Genomic DNA, 19,213 nt, shown 5'->3' with positions numbered 1-19,213 from the left:
TATACCAGTAATGCAATATATTATATATTTTTAATGATTGTTTCCATTATATGTTATCACTATTTCCCATATTGGTCAGGTGTTTGTTGTTCTTTTTTCTACTTAGTGAAGTCAAAAATATGGTCAAAAATATTTACTGAAAAGCAGATAAAAATGTAATAGAAAAAGAACAGAGTTATTTATTTATTATGTTAGAAGAAGTACTTCTTTCTATATTATTTTTTTATTTTTTGGAGAGTGTGAAAAAGAGCAGAATAATGACTGCTGTTGAGATGGAATGATTTGCCTGTTTTTGTCCACAGTGGATGAATAAAGACTTCAGGGGCCTAAAATTCAACCCTGGGGACCACCATGGCTCATTTGTAGCGTGTGAAATGTTTTCACTTGGGTCCATTCAGTTTTGAGGCAGTGCTTCAAAACGCCCTCTAGATTGTGCTGTTGCTTTACATACAGAATTAAAATGTTTTTCAGGCTTAAAAGCCTCAAGTGCCTGCTGAGTCTCACAATATACATTTTCCCTGTTCAGGATTGCAAGTGGAAAATGTTCCTGGAACTGGACGGTGACGACGGGGCATTAACTTACATCAAGGACGTCATCTTCAGTCCCAATCGTCAGGATGTGGAGCCCTTACGGATGACCAAGGTTTTGGAATTTGTTTTCCCGTTCTCTTTTTATCACACTAACAAAATAATTCCACTTATAACGCAGCTGCCGTTTGTCATGGACAAGTGGATTGTCGGGATTCAGGCCAACCAGAAAATTGACTACACGGTCAGCTATAAGGTAAAGGATGACACTTGCCAGGGGTATCAAACTCATTTCAGTTTTTAGGCTACAAACACCCTCAGTGGATATAGGCCGGACCATTAAAAATATACCACACTCTTATGTAAATAAACAAAATAGTTAGGTATTTCCTTTGTTTTTTTCGGTACTTAAAAAAATGTGGTGTTCGAGACCGATGATTGTAGAAAGGCACACAACATTTACTAGAATTTGGTCTTAATTAAAAAGATTTATAATGGAAGGAATTTGTAGACCTTCCAGGTCATACAGTGTAGATAGATACAGTGAGGCAAATAAGTAATTAGTCAGAAACCAATTGTCCTACTTGAAAAGATTAGAAAAGACTGTAATTGTCAACATGTAAACCTCAACCCTGAGAGACAGAATGTGGAAAAAAATGAAAATCATTGTTTGATTTTCAAAGGATCAAAAATTAGAGTGTAAAATCAGTGTTTATTTACCACAAACAAATTTCTGGTTGTCAAAGATGTCTAACTTCTTCTAACGAGGTCTAACAAGGATCCACTCCTTACCTGAATAAATGGCACATTTTTTTAAAACTTATTTTTGGTTAAAAAGACACTTGTCCACAATCTCAGTCCGTCACACTCCAAACTCCACTATGGCCAAGACCATAGAGCTGTCTGCGGAGACCAGAGACTAAATTGTAAACCTGCACAACACTGGGAAGACTGAATAGGTAAAATGCTTGGTGTAAAGAAATCAACTGTGGGAGCTATTATAAGAAAATGAAAAACATACAAGACCACTGATAATCTCCCCTTGATCTGGGACTTGATGCAAGATCTCACTCTGTGGTGTCAAAATGATAACAAGCACAATGAGCAAAAATCCTAGTGGATGACCCAGAGAGCTGTGACCACAGTGACAAAGGCTACCATCAGTAACGCAGTGCGCCACCAGGGACTCAAATCCTGCAATGAAATCTGGATACGTCCAGGCCTGTCTGTGGTTTGCTAGAGAGTATTGAATGATCCAGAAGAGGACTGGGAGAATGTGTTATGGTTAGATGAAACCAAAATTGAACTTTTTGGCAAAAAATACAGGATCTCATGTTTGGAGGGGAAATATTACTGAATTGCATCACAAGAACACCACACCCACCGTGAAGTATGGGGCTGGAAACATCATGCATTGGGGGCTGTTTTTCTGCAAAAGGGGCCATTGTGACTGATCTGTGTAAGGAAAAATTGAATTGGGCCATAGAGAGATTTTGAGTTAAAATCTTTTTCCATCAGCCTTGGCCGAGTCACAACATTGGTACTCATTGCCTCCCTGCTTGGCGCTCGGCATTGGGTCACCTAATGACTCCCAAGACAGCAGTTGGGTCTAAAATGGCGGCGCCCTGTTTGGCTGCGACTGCATCGGCTCGCTACAGTTTAAATGTACGGGTCAGGTGTATCGACATTTCGTTCTGTGTGCATGGTTACAAAGAATGACAATAAAATTAAATTCTTCTCGTTCTAAAAAACACACAGCCAGGGCACCAAAGGAGTGGCTTTGTAAGAAGCATTTCAAGATCGTGGAGTGGCCTAGCCCGTCTCCAAATCTCAAGCCCATAGAAAATCCTCGGAGGGACTTGAAAGTCCATTAAGTTTGGGGCCCTCTTATTAATGCGGGAAAAAACATTTTTTAAGCACAATCTAGACCTGAGGTGAGCAAACTAAAGCCCGCAGGCCGGCCCCCAAAGAGTTATAAAGGTATTTTAAATCAAAATGTGTTTTTTTGTGCCACTGTTGTCCCCAGTTTTCCCTTTCTGTTTTTCTAAGGGTAAGTTTATGCGTTTCCAAAATTGGCCATTTGGAGATGACAAGTTTACAACACGAAAACCTTTGCAAATGTGTATTTTAAAAAAAATAAAAAAACATCTTTTTGAGCAATACTGGTATGTTTTGTGTGTTTGTTTGATATGTAGTTTTTTGGGTGCAAATAACTCTTAAGTAACTTTGGTTACGTGTCAATCTAGAGTAATGTCAGGTTACCAAAGTCAACTCGACACAGCTGCCCCTTGATATGGAGTCAGACCGGCGTGCCAGATGCCATCAAAACCGTAGAGCTCGTCATCGAACCCGCACCGCTTCACTTTGACTTGAGCTCCAGGACCAACTCGGGTAAGATGTCAAATTAGCAATCAATATGTTCACATGCAAGGAGTAGTCTGTATGGGTTCAGAATTGGGATTTTTGGAGCAATCCGATTGAAGCATTTGCAAGACTAGTGACATAGTCATAACCGCGTATACATGGCGTTTGCTAGAAAATCAATCGGAGGGGTTAGCACGTCAAACCTCATTACTCAAATGGATGCCATCTTTAGCTGCTGTGCCGTAAAAAGGTATTTGCCCCCTTGTTGATGTCTGTGTCTTCTAGTCAAGTCATGTTTATTTGTATAGCCCTTAATCACAAAGAGTCTCAAAGGGCTGTACAGATCAAAGACTCTTGCAAACTACAGACTATTATGACACCATCCCCTCATCTAAAACCTACATGAGGGCAAATAATACACAGATATTGTCAACATAAAATATAAGTTATTCATATGTTAAGAGTAGAAGTGTGTTTTAAACTTAGATTTAAACATTTCCTCTGAGGTTGCAGATCGAATCTCAGGGGGAAGAGCATTCCACAGCACCGGGGCCCGAATGGAGAACGCTCTCGAACCTGCGGATCTCTTCTTGGCTCTTGGGATCACCAGTAGACCAGCGTTTTCAGAACGAAGGCTCCGGGCCGGAACATAGGGGGAAATCAAATCTGAAAGATATGAGGGAGCAAGTCCATGTATGATTTTGTATAATACCAAGAGAACCTTGAAATCACATCTTAAGCTAACAGGGAGCCAATGCAGGTTAGCTAAAATCAGGGTAATGTGATCAAAGTTTCTTGTCTTAGTCAAAAGCCTCGCTGCAGCATTTTGTACTAGCTGAAGGCTCTTGATTTTGGAGTTCGGGAGACCGGAGAGTAGTGCATTACAGTAATCGAGATGGGAGGTAACAAATGCATGAATTATATCTCTGCATCCGACTGAAACAGCATAGGAAGCATTTTAGCAATGTCTTATTTATCACTCACATAAGTTTCGTATCATCAAGCCAGTTTTATATATCAGACAGATATACGTTTTCTCTGCAAAACTATTTAATATCTGCCATATTCCAGGGTCTTTAAGCATGAACTTCCCGTACAAGGTCAAACCTTCATTTTATGCGATAAGAAAAAAAAACGCCCAATTATGACACAAATGTGCTCTCTTGGCCCCCACTCTCAGCAATAGTCAACTGGGGATAATGGGTTGCAGCAAAAACTGTTGAGTGCATTTTAGACGGGTTTCAATGGTACACTCCAGCTGCCTAACCCAAAAATGCATTGCATGCCCCAGCGCTCACTAATCAGCAACTCTGGATAATGGATCACAGCCATAATCGTACACTTCATTTTAGGCGGGCCAGGATGCCGTGCCTCTTGACAAATTCGCTTACCCTGACAAGGGTCATGCGTCTGAGTGTAGAGGCTCTATTTGACTATCCTCAAAAATGGTTTCAAAACAAGTTGCAAGCAGTGTTCTTTTGTAAAAATGTCACAAAATACTGCAAACAAGGATACCAAAGCATTTACTTTCAGTGCAGATGGCGCTGGGCGAGGGATATGAGTACACGCTTTGTGTGTTGTTACGCCCATTCCTTCCACTCACCCAACCAAATTGCGTTTTCAGGTTTTTACAGTTTGTTCTGTGGGTTTTCATCAAAAAGTGTCTCAACAGTAACCATACACTGTTGAATGAGCTTTCATATAAATGATTCTTAAGCGATTTACAGTGTGTCACTTTGTAAACTGTAGTTGAGACTGCCCTGTATGTACTGAATCGAACCCAATTTGTTGTCATCTAGGCTTCACACGTGCTATAATCAACTTCACCTGTAACAATAAAGTAAATAATTTATCTTCCAGCCTGATGTAGTCAGGAAAAGAACCATATATGGCCATAGTTTCCCAAACCCTGTATTAAGAGTATTTGCACTCAAACCTGAATTAGATTTCTGTTTATATGGCTTCACACAATTGGAATACTGGTTCCAATCACACTATTCCCTGCATGTAAACATTGAAATTGACTGTTTATTGAGTTCCACGCCATTTCTCTAACTTCTTTCAGACATCGACGAATCGTGGATGCGCAGCGTGCGTCTGCGTCAGATCGTCCGGCATAAAACGCAACGTCCCTCGGCCGCCCTCGCCACCCTCACCACCTCGGAAGCGCGCACGCTCCCTCAGTTCCTCTCGGTGCACGAAAGCCAAGCGTCCTCTTATGCCGCCGCCGCTCGACGTTCTCCCGTCCGATCTCCTTCCGCACCCTGGAACGACTCTCGAAGCTCCTCGCCGAACTCCAACCTCTCCGCCAAAGTCTCGACGCTCTACCTGGGCTCAAAAGGCAGCAGCCCCTGCAGCACCACATCCGAGGGCGTCCCGGAGAAAGAACGGCCCCTCAGCGCCGGAGTAATACTCGAGTACAGGAGGCAAGGGTTTTTCGGTAGCGGTCAAGGGAGGAGCAATGCAAGAGTGAGCCAAAACGTCAACAAAAGCGGTAAAAGTCCTCGCCAAGTACCGAGACCCAGGTCCAACAGTTACAGCGCGGCGACACAGGTCCGCCCCCGCCTCATACCCGGCATCGTGTCGGTGACGGAAATCCCAAAGGAAGAAGGCGAGGAGGCCAAAACGGCAAACGACGGAGGCTGGATCAAAGTGGAACGACATAAAAAGTCGCTGCGACAGAGCAATAAAGCGCTCAGAAGTCAACCCAGGAGAGGAGTAGGGCAGGGGGGACGTGGCGCCGGGGGCAGGATTTAACACCGACCGCGAATGAACGGGTTTATCATGTAGATACAAATTTTATTACAAGAGGAATGAATTATTTTTTACTCAGGTTTCTGTATATGTATTTTAATCATTCTCAAATCATATTTATAAAAACGACATGCCAAAGAGCCTTATTTAATCGCAAAGTGTATTTATTCAAAGCTTTTTCCCAGGAAGTAAGCATATAGCACTTAATATTAAAACAAAACAGTATTTTTATTAATTAAAAAAACAAACTCATGAAAATCAGTGTTGGGCACGTTACTGAAAACAAGTTACAGTTAGAGCAACACGGCGGTGCAGTGGTTAGCGCATGTGCGGCACAGTTCTAAGGTCATGAAATCAAACCTTACTGTGTGGAGTTTGCATGTTCTCCCCATGCTTGCGTGGGTTTACTCTGGTTAGGTGAGTTGGCCGGTCCAAATTGTCCCTAGGTGTGAATGAGCGAGTGAATTGCCTGTCTCTGTGGCGACCAGTTCAGGGAGTCCCGTGCCCACTGCCCGGAGATAGCTGGGATGGGCTCCAGCACCGCCGCGACCCTACTGAGGATAACCGGTGCAGATAATGGATGGATGGAAGTTACAGTTACTTCATTTAAGAAGTACCGGTTATTCCGTTACCCCCGAAATTACAGACACCCAAAAGTTGAAGGTTACTCTGGAAGTAACTAGAGTGCTTCGACAAGGTAATGCACCTTTTGTCAAGCACTGAATCTTGTTACGGATGACCAAATTTACTCACATAGCAGCCGACTCCCTAAAACTGCTCTAGAATAGCCAATTATAAAATAAATAGAAAAAAACGTCTACACCAACTTGTGGAGGCGGTGAATCCGTCATGTTTCTTGGATTTTGTAATGAACACTTAGACAGGACACTCCATATCCATTTTGCCTCATCTCCAAACCACTCCATTTCTTGGTACTGTCCAAGAGGTTTTCTTTTCGTTTCTCTAGGCATGATGTATTTTAAAAAGAATTTCAAAAATAAAAATTCAGCAAGCTTTTACTGTTAATTCTGTTCTCACATTTGTGCAAATGATTTACCGCTGGTTTGTTGTTCCTGTATAAGCCATGTCCCCCACCCCATGCGCTTCCTTCCATTTATATGCACATATACACATATAGTTGTAAATTTAGCTTGGATGCCAATATATATGGTAGAATATCTCCATTGGGGAAAATTCAGCGTACTCGTACTGTGCGTGAGATGTCACCACCATAACTGTACTCAGTAAAGAAAAACAAGATATCTGAATATCAATATTACCAATACTTAAAATAATGTTTGGATTGATACTATTGTCCTGGGATCGATACTTTGCTTCTCCACCAATTTCGTCAAAGTGCCGCTTCTCTATGTAGATCGCAAAGCCTTTTTCTCTTATCCAGTGCCCCTGGCCTTTATCAAAATTCATACCTGAGTAGTGACTGACAGGCACACTTTTAGCACCTCTCCCTACCTGGCCTACTGCTGCATCGAGCCTCCCAGGGAGAAAGGACAAATCTAATGACCCACTCCCTACCAGAAGCTAAAAATGACAGAGGCAAATAGGAAGTGCAGCAGCTACAGAAAAGGACAATGCCAAGTGTGGTAAAGTTGTCTGCTTTGTGGCAAGACCACAAATTTACATTAACACATGAAGAAAGCTCACCCTGCAGAGAGCAACCAGCTGCTACCAAAAATGTAAGCATGTTACTGTTCCTGAACAAAAACCTGTAATCCCTTGACACTATGGCAACAGAGCCAATAAGATATACATGATATTTGCATTACTGACGTTATCATTTAAATATTGCACAATGGATTGTTTTAGTTGTCTTTTGACATTGTTATACACCAGGCGTCTGGAACCATTTTGACCATAAGAGCTGTAAAAGCAAAAATATTTAAATTTTTTAGCGAGCCTCACCATATTTTTGAAGACAAAATCGCCAAACCCTCTTTCCAAACAAAACTAATTCTTCAGCACATTTTTTTTCATTGAGTAATGTTTCATGGTTTGATAAAATCTATGAAATAGTAACTATGCCAGAGCCTATGTCAATATAAATATACTACTTAGAATTTGTCACCCTCCTGCTGTTACCTAAAAGGGTTGTTATTCATTTTTGTCTTAAATAATGATTTTAAAACAAGGTGCAAGCAAAGTTATTTTTTTAAAATGTCACAAAATACTGCAAATGAGGATACCAACTATTTACCTCCAGTGCAGATGGCCCTTGGCAAAGGAGAAAGCGCGCTTGCCCTGTCTATAGCTCCGCCTATTCCTACCGCTCATCAAATCAAATTGCTCTAATGCTTTGCTAGGGCTTCTGGGTAAAACGTTTGTTTTGGGTTAGTTTGTTCTGTGCCTTTTCATCAAAAAGTGTCTCAATGGTGAACATAGATTGTTTAATGAGCTTCCGTATTAAGGATTAATTAGCGATTTACAGCCATAACAGGGTCTGTTGATGTGAAACCTTGACTGGAAACTGTGGTAAAATTTATGTCCTATAAATAATGGACCAAACCTTGATGTGATAAGATCATTTACTTAGTAATTCGTGAGCAACTATTGGGGCCACTAGTAGATAAATTATTTTCATATTAAACAAGCTCTATTTTAGTTCTGAGCCATATGTACTCCAGAAAAGAGCCATATATGGCTCATGAGCCCTAGGTTCCTGACCCCTGTTAAACAGTTTGTAGTTTCGGTACATTGCTGCTCTTTTGCTTCAACTCTTGGCTTTTGAGCTAAATCACTTATAGTAATAGAAATATTTGTTTTTATTTCAAGTTTGCTATTTATTTTAATAGGAAATGAAGCATTTTGTTGCCTAAAGTAGTTGTGCTGCGTTCATCGTAATTTTAAACGCGAGTGTTCAATTATTATGAGATTTTCAAGAAAAGTATTGACATCGGTATCAACAGCTAAAATCCAAGCTTCGCTCACCTATAGTGTCAAATGCAGGGGAATCAAATTGGAGGGAAAAACCTCTTTTACCCGCTTTCTATGCAAATCTCATAGTAAAAAATTCGCGCCACTCCATAACACATGGAAGCTGCATAAAACCGTTTCAAAATTTCTACGGCTTTTAGAAATGGTTTGAGTTTGTATACGACGAAACAGAAACATTTTATCCCTTGGGAATTAGATATGAGAATATTTACTTGAATATTCAAGTGGAATACGAAGTATTTCGTCACATCGATTCCACTGTTGTTGTTTAGCTTCCAGGACCTTTTCTCTGGCGCGGGAAACGAATGTAAAGAGCGCGCGCTCTATTCGCCGGATGTGCTTTTGTTCCATTCAAAATTCTGGAGAAGAGCAGGGAAGCAGTTCAACTTTCTGCGCCCCACAACTTTTGTCGAAAAGAAGAAATAGAAATGCCTTGCACACGATCGAAGGTAAAACTTGTTTTGTTCCCCTTTGTGTCGCTAAAGCTGGTATTTGCCCTTGCATACTGCAACTAATGTTTTGCTATTTCCCCCCCATAAACTTCTAGAAGAATCTTAAACTAGTCGCCACAATCTTTACCAAATTAGATGTTTGATTAGCGTCTATAAAATAATAATATGGCCTGCCAAAATATACAGGACTTTATTTTATTAAGTTAGGTACGGTTATACGTCGTTGTTCAATATTAAATGTAAAGCAAATCCCTTTTTGATTATTTTCAGGTTATTTTTCAGTTATAACGCTTAAGGCTTTTGAATTTATATCATATCTTGAATGTCCACGTGTCCAATTCTTCCTTACGTTGTTTCTGAAAGTTTATGGCCACCCCAGAACATTATATTTTTCCAGATAGTAGCCTATGGTACAGTTATTACATTTGAGTCACACTTAATACTGTATTAGGCAAAAATGTACTTTATGGGGGTAGACTAGAGGTCGCTAAACTAATCTGCAGGCCATATAGGGTTTTTTAATCAAGGCCCTCAAAAATTGTGAAAGTTCTATGAAAAATGTGTTGATTTTATGGCCGCTCTTGTCGCAATTGTGCCCCCATCCAATGCAAAATATACATTTTCGTAAAACATTGAGTACTGCATTGTTTCCATATAATGTAAAACTTTCTCTGTTGGCATTTTTTTTCATCATGTATTTAAGATATCTATCAAATGGTAAATGTTCTGCATTTATATAGCGCTTTTTAAGTCAATGAAGACCTCCCATAGTGCACACTCACACTCACCTCACACTCACCCATTCACACACACACACACACCAATAGGGAGTCAGCCATGCAAGGCAACTACCTGCTTATTGGGGGCATTAGGGATTCAGTTTCTTGCCCAAGGGCACTTCGACATATAACACGGAGGAGCAGGGAATCGAACCTGCGACCGCTTGATCCCAAGATGAGCACTTCGCAAAATAAAATACAATTTCTCCAGAGTCACCCCACTCTTCTTCCCTTCTTTAATGTTTTTTGTCTCAATAAAAATGTATTGTGTAGTTTTCTGTATTTACATTTTATTCTATCAAAATATTGATTAAACATGCAACAAAAAACATTTTTTTAACACACTATCAAATGATTTGCTTCAAAGTGTTTTTAAAACTAGTCTGATGAACTATTTGATAAAATTAAATAAAGCATATGATAAATAACATGGAAATATCTGCCTGTTGAATTAATTATAAATGCACATTTTAAAAATTGGAAATCATATTTGCCTAATGCATTGTTTGTGTTCCCCTTACTGGCCTTTTTTTTTTTTTTTTTTAACCCAGTGGTCCCACGACACCCCTCCCCTTTCTTGTCTATACTACCAAGTACATTTTTTCTCCTAACTTTGTGTTTTATGATCACCCCTTTTATTCCAAACCTAGATAATATGGGTGCTTTTGAAACAGCACAAAACTCTTAACACCACTCAATTAAAAATCCGATTTAATTGACTTTTGTACAGAGCACTGCAGCCCCCACCAGGATGAGTTTGCGCAGCTTCCGCAGCGTCCCCCTGGTTGCCGTGGAGACGTCCTCTTCGTCCTCTGATGACAGTTGCGACAGTTTTGGCTCGGATGGAGGCGTTGCTAACACGGTAATAGCATGTTGTTTTTTTGAGGGGTGGATCGGTCGCTATGAGGTTTTCAGGGCCGATACGGATTATTACTATTAAGAGGAGGCTGATAAAGCAATATTTGTAGCTGATATTCATTTGATGTGAAAGCTTAAAATGTGGCGTAAGAAGTCTTGAATAATGCAAAAAGAAACAAAAATATTTGTTCATAAATTCCTCTAAAACCTCATTAGCTCTCATACCTTTTTTTTTACTGTAAATAAATTACAATTTAAACACAACTAACATGACTAATCTTTCACTTAAACCAAAAACTTACTGTATAGGAGTTAAAATTAGGCTTAGCAGCAACTCTTTTAAAGGTACATAACAACTGAAATGGCTCCCTGATGGGTTTTACATTTAACTATACAAAAAATGTCTATACAAGGAACATGTCTTGTATTACCCTAAAACACAAAGTGCATCAACATTTCAACAGAGCTCGCGAAATGAAAAGTGTGGGCACTCCTGTTGAGTGCCAGATTAACAAACTAATGTTATGATACCAGCTAATCACCCAGCCTTCCACTTTCACATGCTTTTTATGCTCTCAATCACAAACGCTTTATCGACGAACTAGTGTTATGATAATACCTAACATATCAGTCTCCACTTGAACTTGTTTCCCTAAAACAAATTTAACTGCACGTTTTAAGTCAAGCCATCTTTATTTGTGACGCCCTAAATCACAGTCTCAAAGGGCTGCACAGACATAAACAAGAGATTATTTTATGTCCCCAAAAACCTTAGAAAAATCCAACTGTGCTGTGTTCGTGTTACATCTACAATATGCCTGTTCGCAATTGGTCAACATGGTATAAGAGACTGGTCTGCTATTGGTTTGCGTCCCAACATCTTAAAAATGCCCACATGCTATTGGCTGAACTACATTTCACAATTATTTTCTGTTTCTGCATTTGGTTTGTAAGGACTTTGTGATTCAGCGATACACTACCGTATTTATCCACTCTGTGTCGCAAGGCTTGCAGTGGTGCTAAAGGGAGAAGCAAAATAAGTGTTTTGACCAAAAACTACCGTTTCCCACAAACTTGCCAAGTGACTGCTTGACGCTATTACACGGCAGTTTCCATATCAATGCCGAAGAGCGTAATTGAGAAAAACAAAATACCCAAAAATGGGCGGCACGGCAGTTAAGTGGTTAGAGTGTTATGGGTACAAGTCCAGCTACCAACCTTCTTGTGCGGGGTTTGTGTGTTCCCCCTGTGCTTGCATGGGTTTCCTCCAACACTCTGGTTTCATCCCACATTCCAAAAACATTTATGTCAGGTCAACTGGAGAGTCCTCTCTCGTAATCCATAAACGGGCTTTTAAAAATTTCAATATGGTGGACACTGCTTTAATTTTATTCTCCTACTCATTGTAAAGTTAATATTCGTCGTAAGCTGTAGAGCACTGGAATGTTTAGTACATTTTCAGGGGAGTTTTCTGTGTCTACCTTCTACACCTCGGTTGTTTATCTAATCATAAGACTCTGGGTAGGTAGCGACTGAGACAAAAGCCGGGAGAGAGAGGCTCTGCTTCATCTGAGCCTTAATAATGGGCTGGTTGAATAAAAATGCTGATACCGATGTCTGTCATATTCTCAAATATTTGTTCTGATAATTGGTTGAGCTCTAGCGCTTACAACATCATTCTGTGCCGTAGAGGAATAGATCCCGACCAACCAGGGTCAAAACTCCGGAAGAAGATGCTTGCGACGGCTTTGAGGAGGAGCTCATCAACACTCAGATGAAAGCTATGGTGAGTTCAAAGTACAGTGGGATTTTTTTTCCCTCCCAGGATCAAATACACAAAAATATATTCTCTCCTCACAGAAAGTAGATCCTGTTTTTGAGCCGGCGAGACGGGGCCGTAGGTCCAACCCTTTGAAAGTGGCCATTACTTTCCCCTCCCGGAAGGCGGGGGCCAAGAGGCCTGCTTCCGAACCCCTCCATCAACCTCAAGTGCCGGACTTTGACGAAGAAGAGGAGAACTTTATGGCCAAGAGAGCCTTGAACATTAAGGAGAACAAGGAGATGGTAAACTAAAAGCTTTTTTAAAACATTCTGATCTGACATGTGGGTGACGACTCCGCCCTTTTTTGTTTTTAGCTTGCTAGGCTAATGGCGGAAATCAACAAAGTACCAGGACTCTTCCCAAAACATATGACATCTCCCTCCACAACGGTAAAATAACAATTTTTTTTTCCACAATATCCTTCTCTAGCCACTCATGTCAGTTTCTTAGCCGCTATTGTTACTTTTAGCTGCTCCTTGTGAAAAATACTTTAGTGCTTGTCAAATGTGTGTTTTTCCTTCAACAGGTGACTGAGTATCCATTTTATAGCCAAATATGTATATTGTTTTACTTTAAAACACAAACTTTAATTGTCTATGCTTAAAACCCCACTGTTTATTATATAGAAACTCCTAGAACTGTATAAATATTTTATTTACTTGGATCAGGGGTGGGCAAATTGCAGCCAGGCAGACTTTAGTGTTGAAAATATGCCAATAGCTAATTAAGTACTACTAACTAAAGCAAGATTTTCATGGGTGCGCAATTTGTCCCTGTTGTACGTACAGCAGAATTACTAAGTTACTACAGAACTATATATCAAATGTAGTGCCTAAAAGCGCGGACACCGTATTATTTTTGCTCTCATTCAAAAGGAAAATCCATAATACAAAAAATACTACTACAGAAACATAACCCCAGAAATACTACAAAAATAACTACGGTATTACTGAAAATACTGAAGACATAAATACTGTTATGGAAATACAAGCATTCTACAGAAATATTGTTAAATTACTACTTTGGAAATACTTCATAAACACTTGGAAAGAAATATTACAAAATTATTTTGACAGTACATACTATAATACAAAACTACCACTAAAGAAATATCAGAAATACTGCAAAAATACAACTGCAGTAAAACTTCCAAAAGATCTGCTATGGAAATACTACAAAAATAATACTCAAGTAATACTATAGATATATTTTACCGTAGCAATACTACAAAAATACCCAAAACAACTTAAGTAATGCCAAAACTACTTCTGTAGAAATGCTATAAAAATACGAAAATAGAACAGCGGTTATACTACAGAACTAGTAACAGTAACTTGTATTGTTTTGTACTAAAAATAAACATTTCATAAAATAATATGCTCTATAAACTTAAGTTTAACTTAAATGGAAGACGGGCTTCAACACATCCTCCTCAATGGAAGAGTGGATGAAAAAAAAACAATCCAACCATTTTCTCAACCGCATCTAGCTTTCTTATTCCACTACCATTTCAAAAGAATCGGCTTACCTCTTCCTTACACTTTACAACAACCATATTGAAAATATTAAACATTAAAAATGTTAAAGTTCTTAGCGCGCTGGAAATACAATATAAAATGTATACACACTAATTCGGAAGAGGATTTCTTCCTCTGGGTGGATGCTGGGTAACTTCTCACAGCGCCACACGCCGGTAGTGGCAGAAAGAAGCACTGCAGTACTGTCCTGCATTTGGAAAAATGTGCACACAATACATAATCTAACTTGCAGCAATGTCTGGATATTTTTCGACATCTCCCCAAAAATGTTGGTATCGACCGTTTTTCGCAAGTAGGGGAGCATCTGTACTACAAAACTAAATATCAGATGAAGTGCTTAAAACGGGGATCTACTATATCACTCTGCTTTAATTGTGATCATTTTGAAATAAATCATCATGGCCTGCCAGGGTTTTCCTCTGGTATGGGAAACACCGTGTGATAGTCGCATCAAATGACATCCTCGTAATAATAACACTCATTTCTTTCAGACTCGCCGTGCACCCCGGCGCTCCCTTCCCCCCAAAATGACCCGAACCTCGGAGCGTCTCTCCCGACCACATACTCGCTCCCGAACTCTCGTGGAAGGGCCTCCCAGCCCGGCGTCTGAAGAAGAAGAACCCGAGGACAAGTTCAGTCTGGTGCGCAGGAGCCGATTCTACGAAGAGGTGGACGAGCCGGTGAGTGGCATCTACTCAAGTCAGTTCGTCTACGACAGCGCCTCAACTAACGGCTAGTCTTTTTTTGGGCCGTTCAGGTGCGTAGGCGCTCGTCCTACGGCCCCAAGGCTTTGCCTCACGTCGTGCGGGCCGTGGACGAGGTCACTGAGGCGGACCTCGAACGCATCTGCTACAACGTGAGGGAGAAAGTTTATAATACTGTCTCGGTAAGTACAGCAGAAGCGTGTCGTGTGCTTGTTTTCTTAAATACGTGAATAATGCTTAATTACTTTAAATACGTCTTTGAGAAATTCAAATACCCGGTGACATTTCTTGTGAGGAACCCATTCTTCCTTCTGTTTCTATTTTACAGCTTAGTAATGTCTTAGTATATGCACCATTGTGCTTGTATTTCCTTAAGTTTTCTCAAATGGGTAGTCCCAGCAAATGTTTGCTGTTTTCCCTCATTTTTGAAGGCCTACAGAAAATTTAGATCCGTAGCTATATTGGCAAAGGACATATGAGAAGAAAACTTCAACCCTCATCTTTCATTAGACATGTTTCTAGCTTTTAGCATTGGTAAGTAAACAACATTGAACATTGAAGTCCTCGTTTTCAAGCGTTTTGCAAATATCTAAAAGATTCTCTCCATAAACACAAGGGTAATTTTCTTGCAAAATAACATTTTATTGCAACACTTCGCTTATGCCTGAACATATCAGCGCCCAATGTTTTCCTGTGACGTAATCACACGATTTCTCACAAACTCCTTCACTACCTGCTCACCATATGAGCACGCCCCTACCCACTTCCTTTGCTGGATATAAGAGGCAAAACTAAGAAGTGGAGGCTGTCTCGATGTGTGTACAAAGATCTGATCAAAGCCACCCTTGCCATTTGATGGTGATTTATCATAATGAAATCATTTCCAGAGGCTTTATACGAGCTAATGGGCTGCACTAAACCATTTAAAATTTTTGAGGTTTGGATTCTTGGGACATCAAATTGCAATCAATCATTATTTTTGTCATATATCAAACTCTACTGAAACATAGTTCAATGCATAGACGATCTTTTAAAAGTTACCTTTGTCTGAATGAAGTTTATCAACTCAGTCCAAAATCTTTTGGCCTTGACCATTGAGGTTTTGATTCCTCGGACCTCAAATTGCAGTGAAACGCACAATTTGCCCGAAATGAAGCTCCATCTTAACATGGTTTAATGCCACAAAACGGTGCCAAAGTATTACTTTCTTTTCGAGTGTTTTTGATAAATCATTTCTCTTTACCGCCCTAAAGGGGAGTACTTGCCACCAGTGCCGGCAGAAAACAACAGACACCAAGACCAACTGCCGTAACCCTGACTGCGTGGGCGTCCGCGGCCAGTTCTGCGGGCCTTGCCTTCGTAACCGATACGGGGAGGAAGTTCGCGATGCTCTGCTGGATGCTGTGAGTGGCGGAAAAACAAAAACAGCGCGGTCATCACGAGACAAGTCTTTTAACGAGTGCCTCGTTGTCCCTTGCTAACAGGAATGGCGTTGCCCGCCATGCCGGGGGATCTGCAACTGCAGCTTTTGTCGTGCCCGCGAAGGCCGATGTGCCACTGGAGTGCTTGTCTACCTGGCTAAATATCATGGATTTGATAACGTGCATGCCTATCTGAGAAGGTATAATCTGTTTTCTTTGTTATTCACAGTGGCTACTCTACTTACCCTCAAGGCTCATTTCCCCAAATAGTCTTTAGAAATACCGTATTTTCCGCACTATAAGGCGCACCTAAAAGCCTTTATTTTTTTTCAAAAGCTGACCATGCGTCTTATAATACAGTGCGCCTTATTTATGGATCAATTTTAAAATTGCAAAGTTTTCCAACTAACTTGCAGCCGCCGACTAGATTTTCCCCCGAACGCCAAGTAGTCCGCGGTGTATGCTGGGATTTATTTACCGGCGTTTCATTGGCTAACCAATGTGTCAATCATCATTTGAATCGATCACTATTGGCTAAAGTTATTCGGAGGTCAAGGGGTGGATCCTTTTTATCATTTACAGGCTGGCATTGGCTTAAACGGCAAAACAAAGCCTGCAATTGGCCGAAAAAGATGAATGTGTATAGCACGTGGCTGACGGCATAGAGAAAGCATTTTTTTCTATTCTGTATTTGTAAATAATTTATTCTCCTGGATTTACTACCCTCACGGATCTTAAGAGGACATTGGCTGCACATTATTATGAACACACCGACTTCGGTGAGCTACTCCGGCTTTTATATTGTCCCTGTATCTTGTTTCAGATGGAATAAATTGTCTATTTTTAAATTAAACTCAATTCCATGTGTTTATTGTCATATGCACAGTAAAGTTGCGAGCGAAAAAGAAAACAGATACTAAGGAATGGTTGGCATTTCTTGAATCCCAAGACTTTAACCTTCCGAATGATGGAACGATGCATTTGAGTGACATCGTACGGACACCGCATCCGCACGTGTTCTCGACACGTATTTGCGTCTTTGCAAGCTTTGGGAATGTTTAGGGGGTAATAAGTTGGACTGAACTATCTGACTGTTTTGTCGACGTTCCCATTGTAGCGCCTTATAATCCGGTGCGTCTTATAGTGCAGAAAATACGGTAGTTTCCATAATTAAGGCCTATAACATGCATAGAATTGAGCTTGCAGTAAGAGCTACTTTATAGTCTCACTGCATATTAAAGTGGAGTGACTAATCAGCCGATCTGTAAATTGCAAGGTATTGTTTGCAACTAGTCAAACCCGGGTTGCAATGGTGAGGGCACCAACACTTAATAACTATACCACAGTAGTACAGATGATATACGAAAAATAATTTGAGCGAGGGTCTCAACTCAATTGATTTGGGTGCTGCTGAAGCTAGGATCTAGGTGAGGTTAAGCCAAAAGGGGTTTTCTACAAAAACAGCGCTGATAAAGATTCTGCTGTTCTTAAAGGGACCGTGTTTTAGATTTGTCCACTCGATGTCATTGTGATGTGTAGTGCAACCCAAAATGACTCCAAGAGAGACTCCAAACTACCGAGACTGCAAGTGACCAAAAGGCTGCCCTTTTTATTCAGCCTTTTTTTTTTTAAAAAAAAAGGGTGGGAAAAGGCTACTTTTTTTTCCGGAAGGAAAAAAAAATAGGGAATAAGAAAGTAGAGGAAAAGAAAGCCAACAAAATGGAAAGAAAAATGGAATTAGAGAGAAAAAAAGACAAAAATGTAAAGCAATTTTTTTTTTTTACTTTAACTTTTTGTATTTTTTTTCCTCCTTATTTCTCTTTTCAAAAGTAATAAGGTGCGTTTGTCACTTAGTCTCCTGATTTTGTCTTATTCTATTGTGCATTCTTTTTCGGCAGCAAGACATAATACAACGGCATCTAGTAGTAAAATAAGACTTACTGTCCCCTTTAACTTTCATATTAAGGCGGGGGCTTCAAACTCATCCTGTTGACTGCAATTGGCCCTCGGGCTGCGAGTTTAAGACCCCTGCATTTGAGCATATCCCATTAACACAATCGTTACTCTCAATGCTAAAAATTGAATATAAATTGCATAGTGCATTCTGATAGGTTTAAGTGTAACTGTTAAACAGGCTCTCCACTTCTTTACCTGTGCATTAGGGCTGTATGATTAACATTAATCAATACTGCGATTGTGTAATTGCAAAACACTGCTTTTTTTATGTATTTATAAATTCGTTTTATTTTAATATCTTATTGCTGTATTATGTTCGACTATTATTTAAGTGTTTTGTTGATCAGGGAGACGTGTTTTAAAGCTATATAGGGTTAACTTGAATGATTTTGGGGGAGGCCAGGACTGAATTAATTGCATTTCAGTTATTTCTTATGAGGAAAATTTGTTCAAGATAAAGGAATTTCCAGATAGCTCGAGCCGTATGTAAAGGGGCCACTGTATTTATTTTTGTTTTGAAATGAGCTTGTAGTGACCTATTACTTTCTGTTTAGCTTGAAGAAAGAGATGGAGGAGAGCAACACCGAGTAATGTCGGAGACTCTGGACCACAGACTTTGACACTATGAAAGCTGGAAAGCTCCACTGATCATCTGGGATAACTTGCAATTTTTTTCCCTCCTTTTTTTATCTTTACTTTTAGGTGCTTTTTTCCAGTTGAAAATACACTTGCACAAATTGCTGTTTTCAATTTTAAAGTTGATAAAACTTGAATGCTAAACCGTTTCCTTTTTCGTTTTTAAAGTGAAACTATTAACCATTCTGTGACAATTCAGCTGGTTGTACAATTCCCACAGTTGAAAACCACTTGGGTCTAGAGTGTACACATTTGCTTTGTAGGTAAATTGTTTTTATACACACTGTGTCCCAAAAGTCTTGGGCACAATATGGCATCAAATATCTTGGAAACTATAAGAATACAAAACCACATCTGGTGAATTCAGAAAGTTTGTAATCATTCTTTGCATGAAATATTCAATTTCAGCACGATTGGTCGCACAACACACATCCAGCCGAATTTATGCC

The 19,213-nt window shown here is 40.0% G+C and overlaps 2 protein-coding genes across 3 annotated transcripts in view; both read left to right on the top strand.

Moving 5' to 3' along the window:
- map3k20a (mitogen-activated protein kinase kinase kinase 20a) overlaps positions 1-5,792 on the top strand; it is a 39,651-nt gene extending 33,859 nt beyond the window's left edge. The window contains exons 17-20 of the mRNA XM_088352458.1: positions 527-643; positions 710-784; positions 2,775-2,919; positions 4,958-5,792. Of these exons, the coding sequence (XP_088208584.1) occupies positions 527-643; positions 710-784; positions 2,775-2,919; positions 4,958-5,649 (1,029 nt within the window). The 3' untranslated portion in view covers positions 5,650-5,792. The remainder of the gene's footprint in view (positions 1-526; positions 644-709; positions 785-2,774; positions 2,920-4,957) is intronic.
- Positions 5,793-6,857: 1,065 nt separating this feature from the next.
- cdca7a (cell division cycle associated 7a) lies at positions 6,858-18,908 on the top strand. Of its 2 annotated transcripts, XM_088352698.1 has the most exons (11): positions 6,858-7,343; positions 8,871-9,047; positions 10,560-10,691; positions 12,378-12,473; positions 12,548-12,751; positions 12,824-12,898; positions 14,539-14,727; positions 14,805-14,933; positions 16,005-16,154; positions 16,236-16,372; positions 18,683-18,908. In XM_088352698.1, exons 2-11 carry the CDS (start codon positions 9,027-9,029, stop codon positions 18,717-18,719), a joined length of 1,170 nt encoding a protein of 389 aa, XP_088208824.1. In that variant the 5' UTR covers positions 6,858-7,343; positions 8,871-9,026; the 3' UTR covers positions 18,720-18,908. The 2 variants fall into 2 exon arrangements, with proteins under 2 accessions (XP_088208824.1, XP_088208823.1); XM_088352697.1 differs by lacking the exon at positions 6,858-7,343 and having other exon boundaries at positions 8,446-9,047.
- Positions 18,909-19,213: the final 305 nt, after the last annotated feature.

The sequence above is a fragment of the Urocampus carinirostris genome, chromosome 14 (assembly GCF_059441175.1).
Source record: "Urocampus carinirostris isolate Australia breed hairy pipefish chromosome 14, RoL_Ucar_1.0, whole genome shotgun sequence".
In the NCBI taxonomy this organism is placed as follows: domain Eukaryota; kingdom Metazoa; phylum Chordata; class Actinopteri; order Syngnathiformes; family Syngnathidae; genus Urocampus; species Urocampus carinirostris.
Note: the sequence above shows the minus strand (reverse complement) of the source record. Positions and strands in the feature narration are given on the sequence as shown.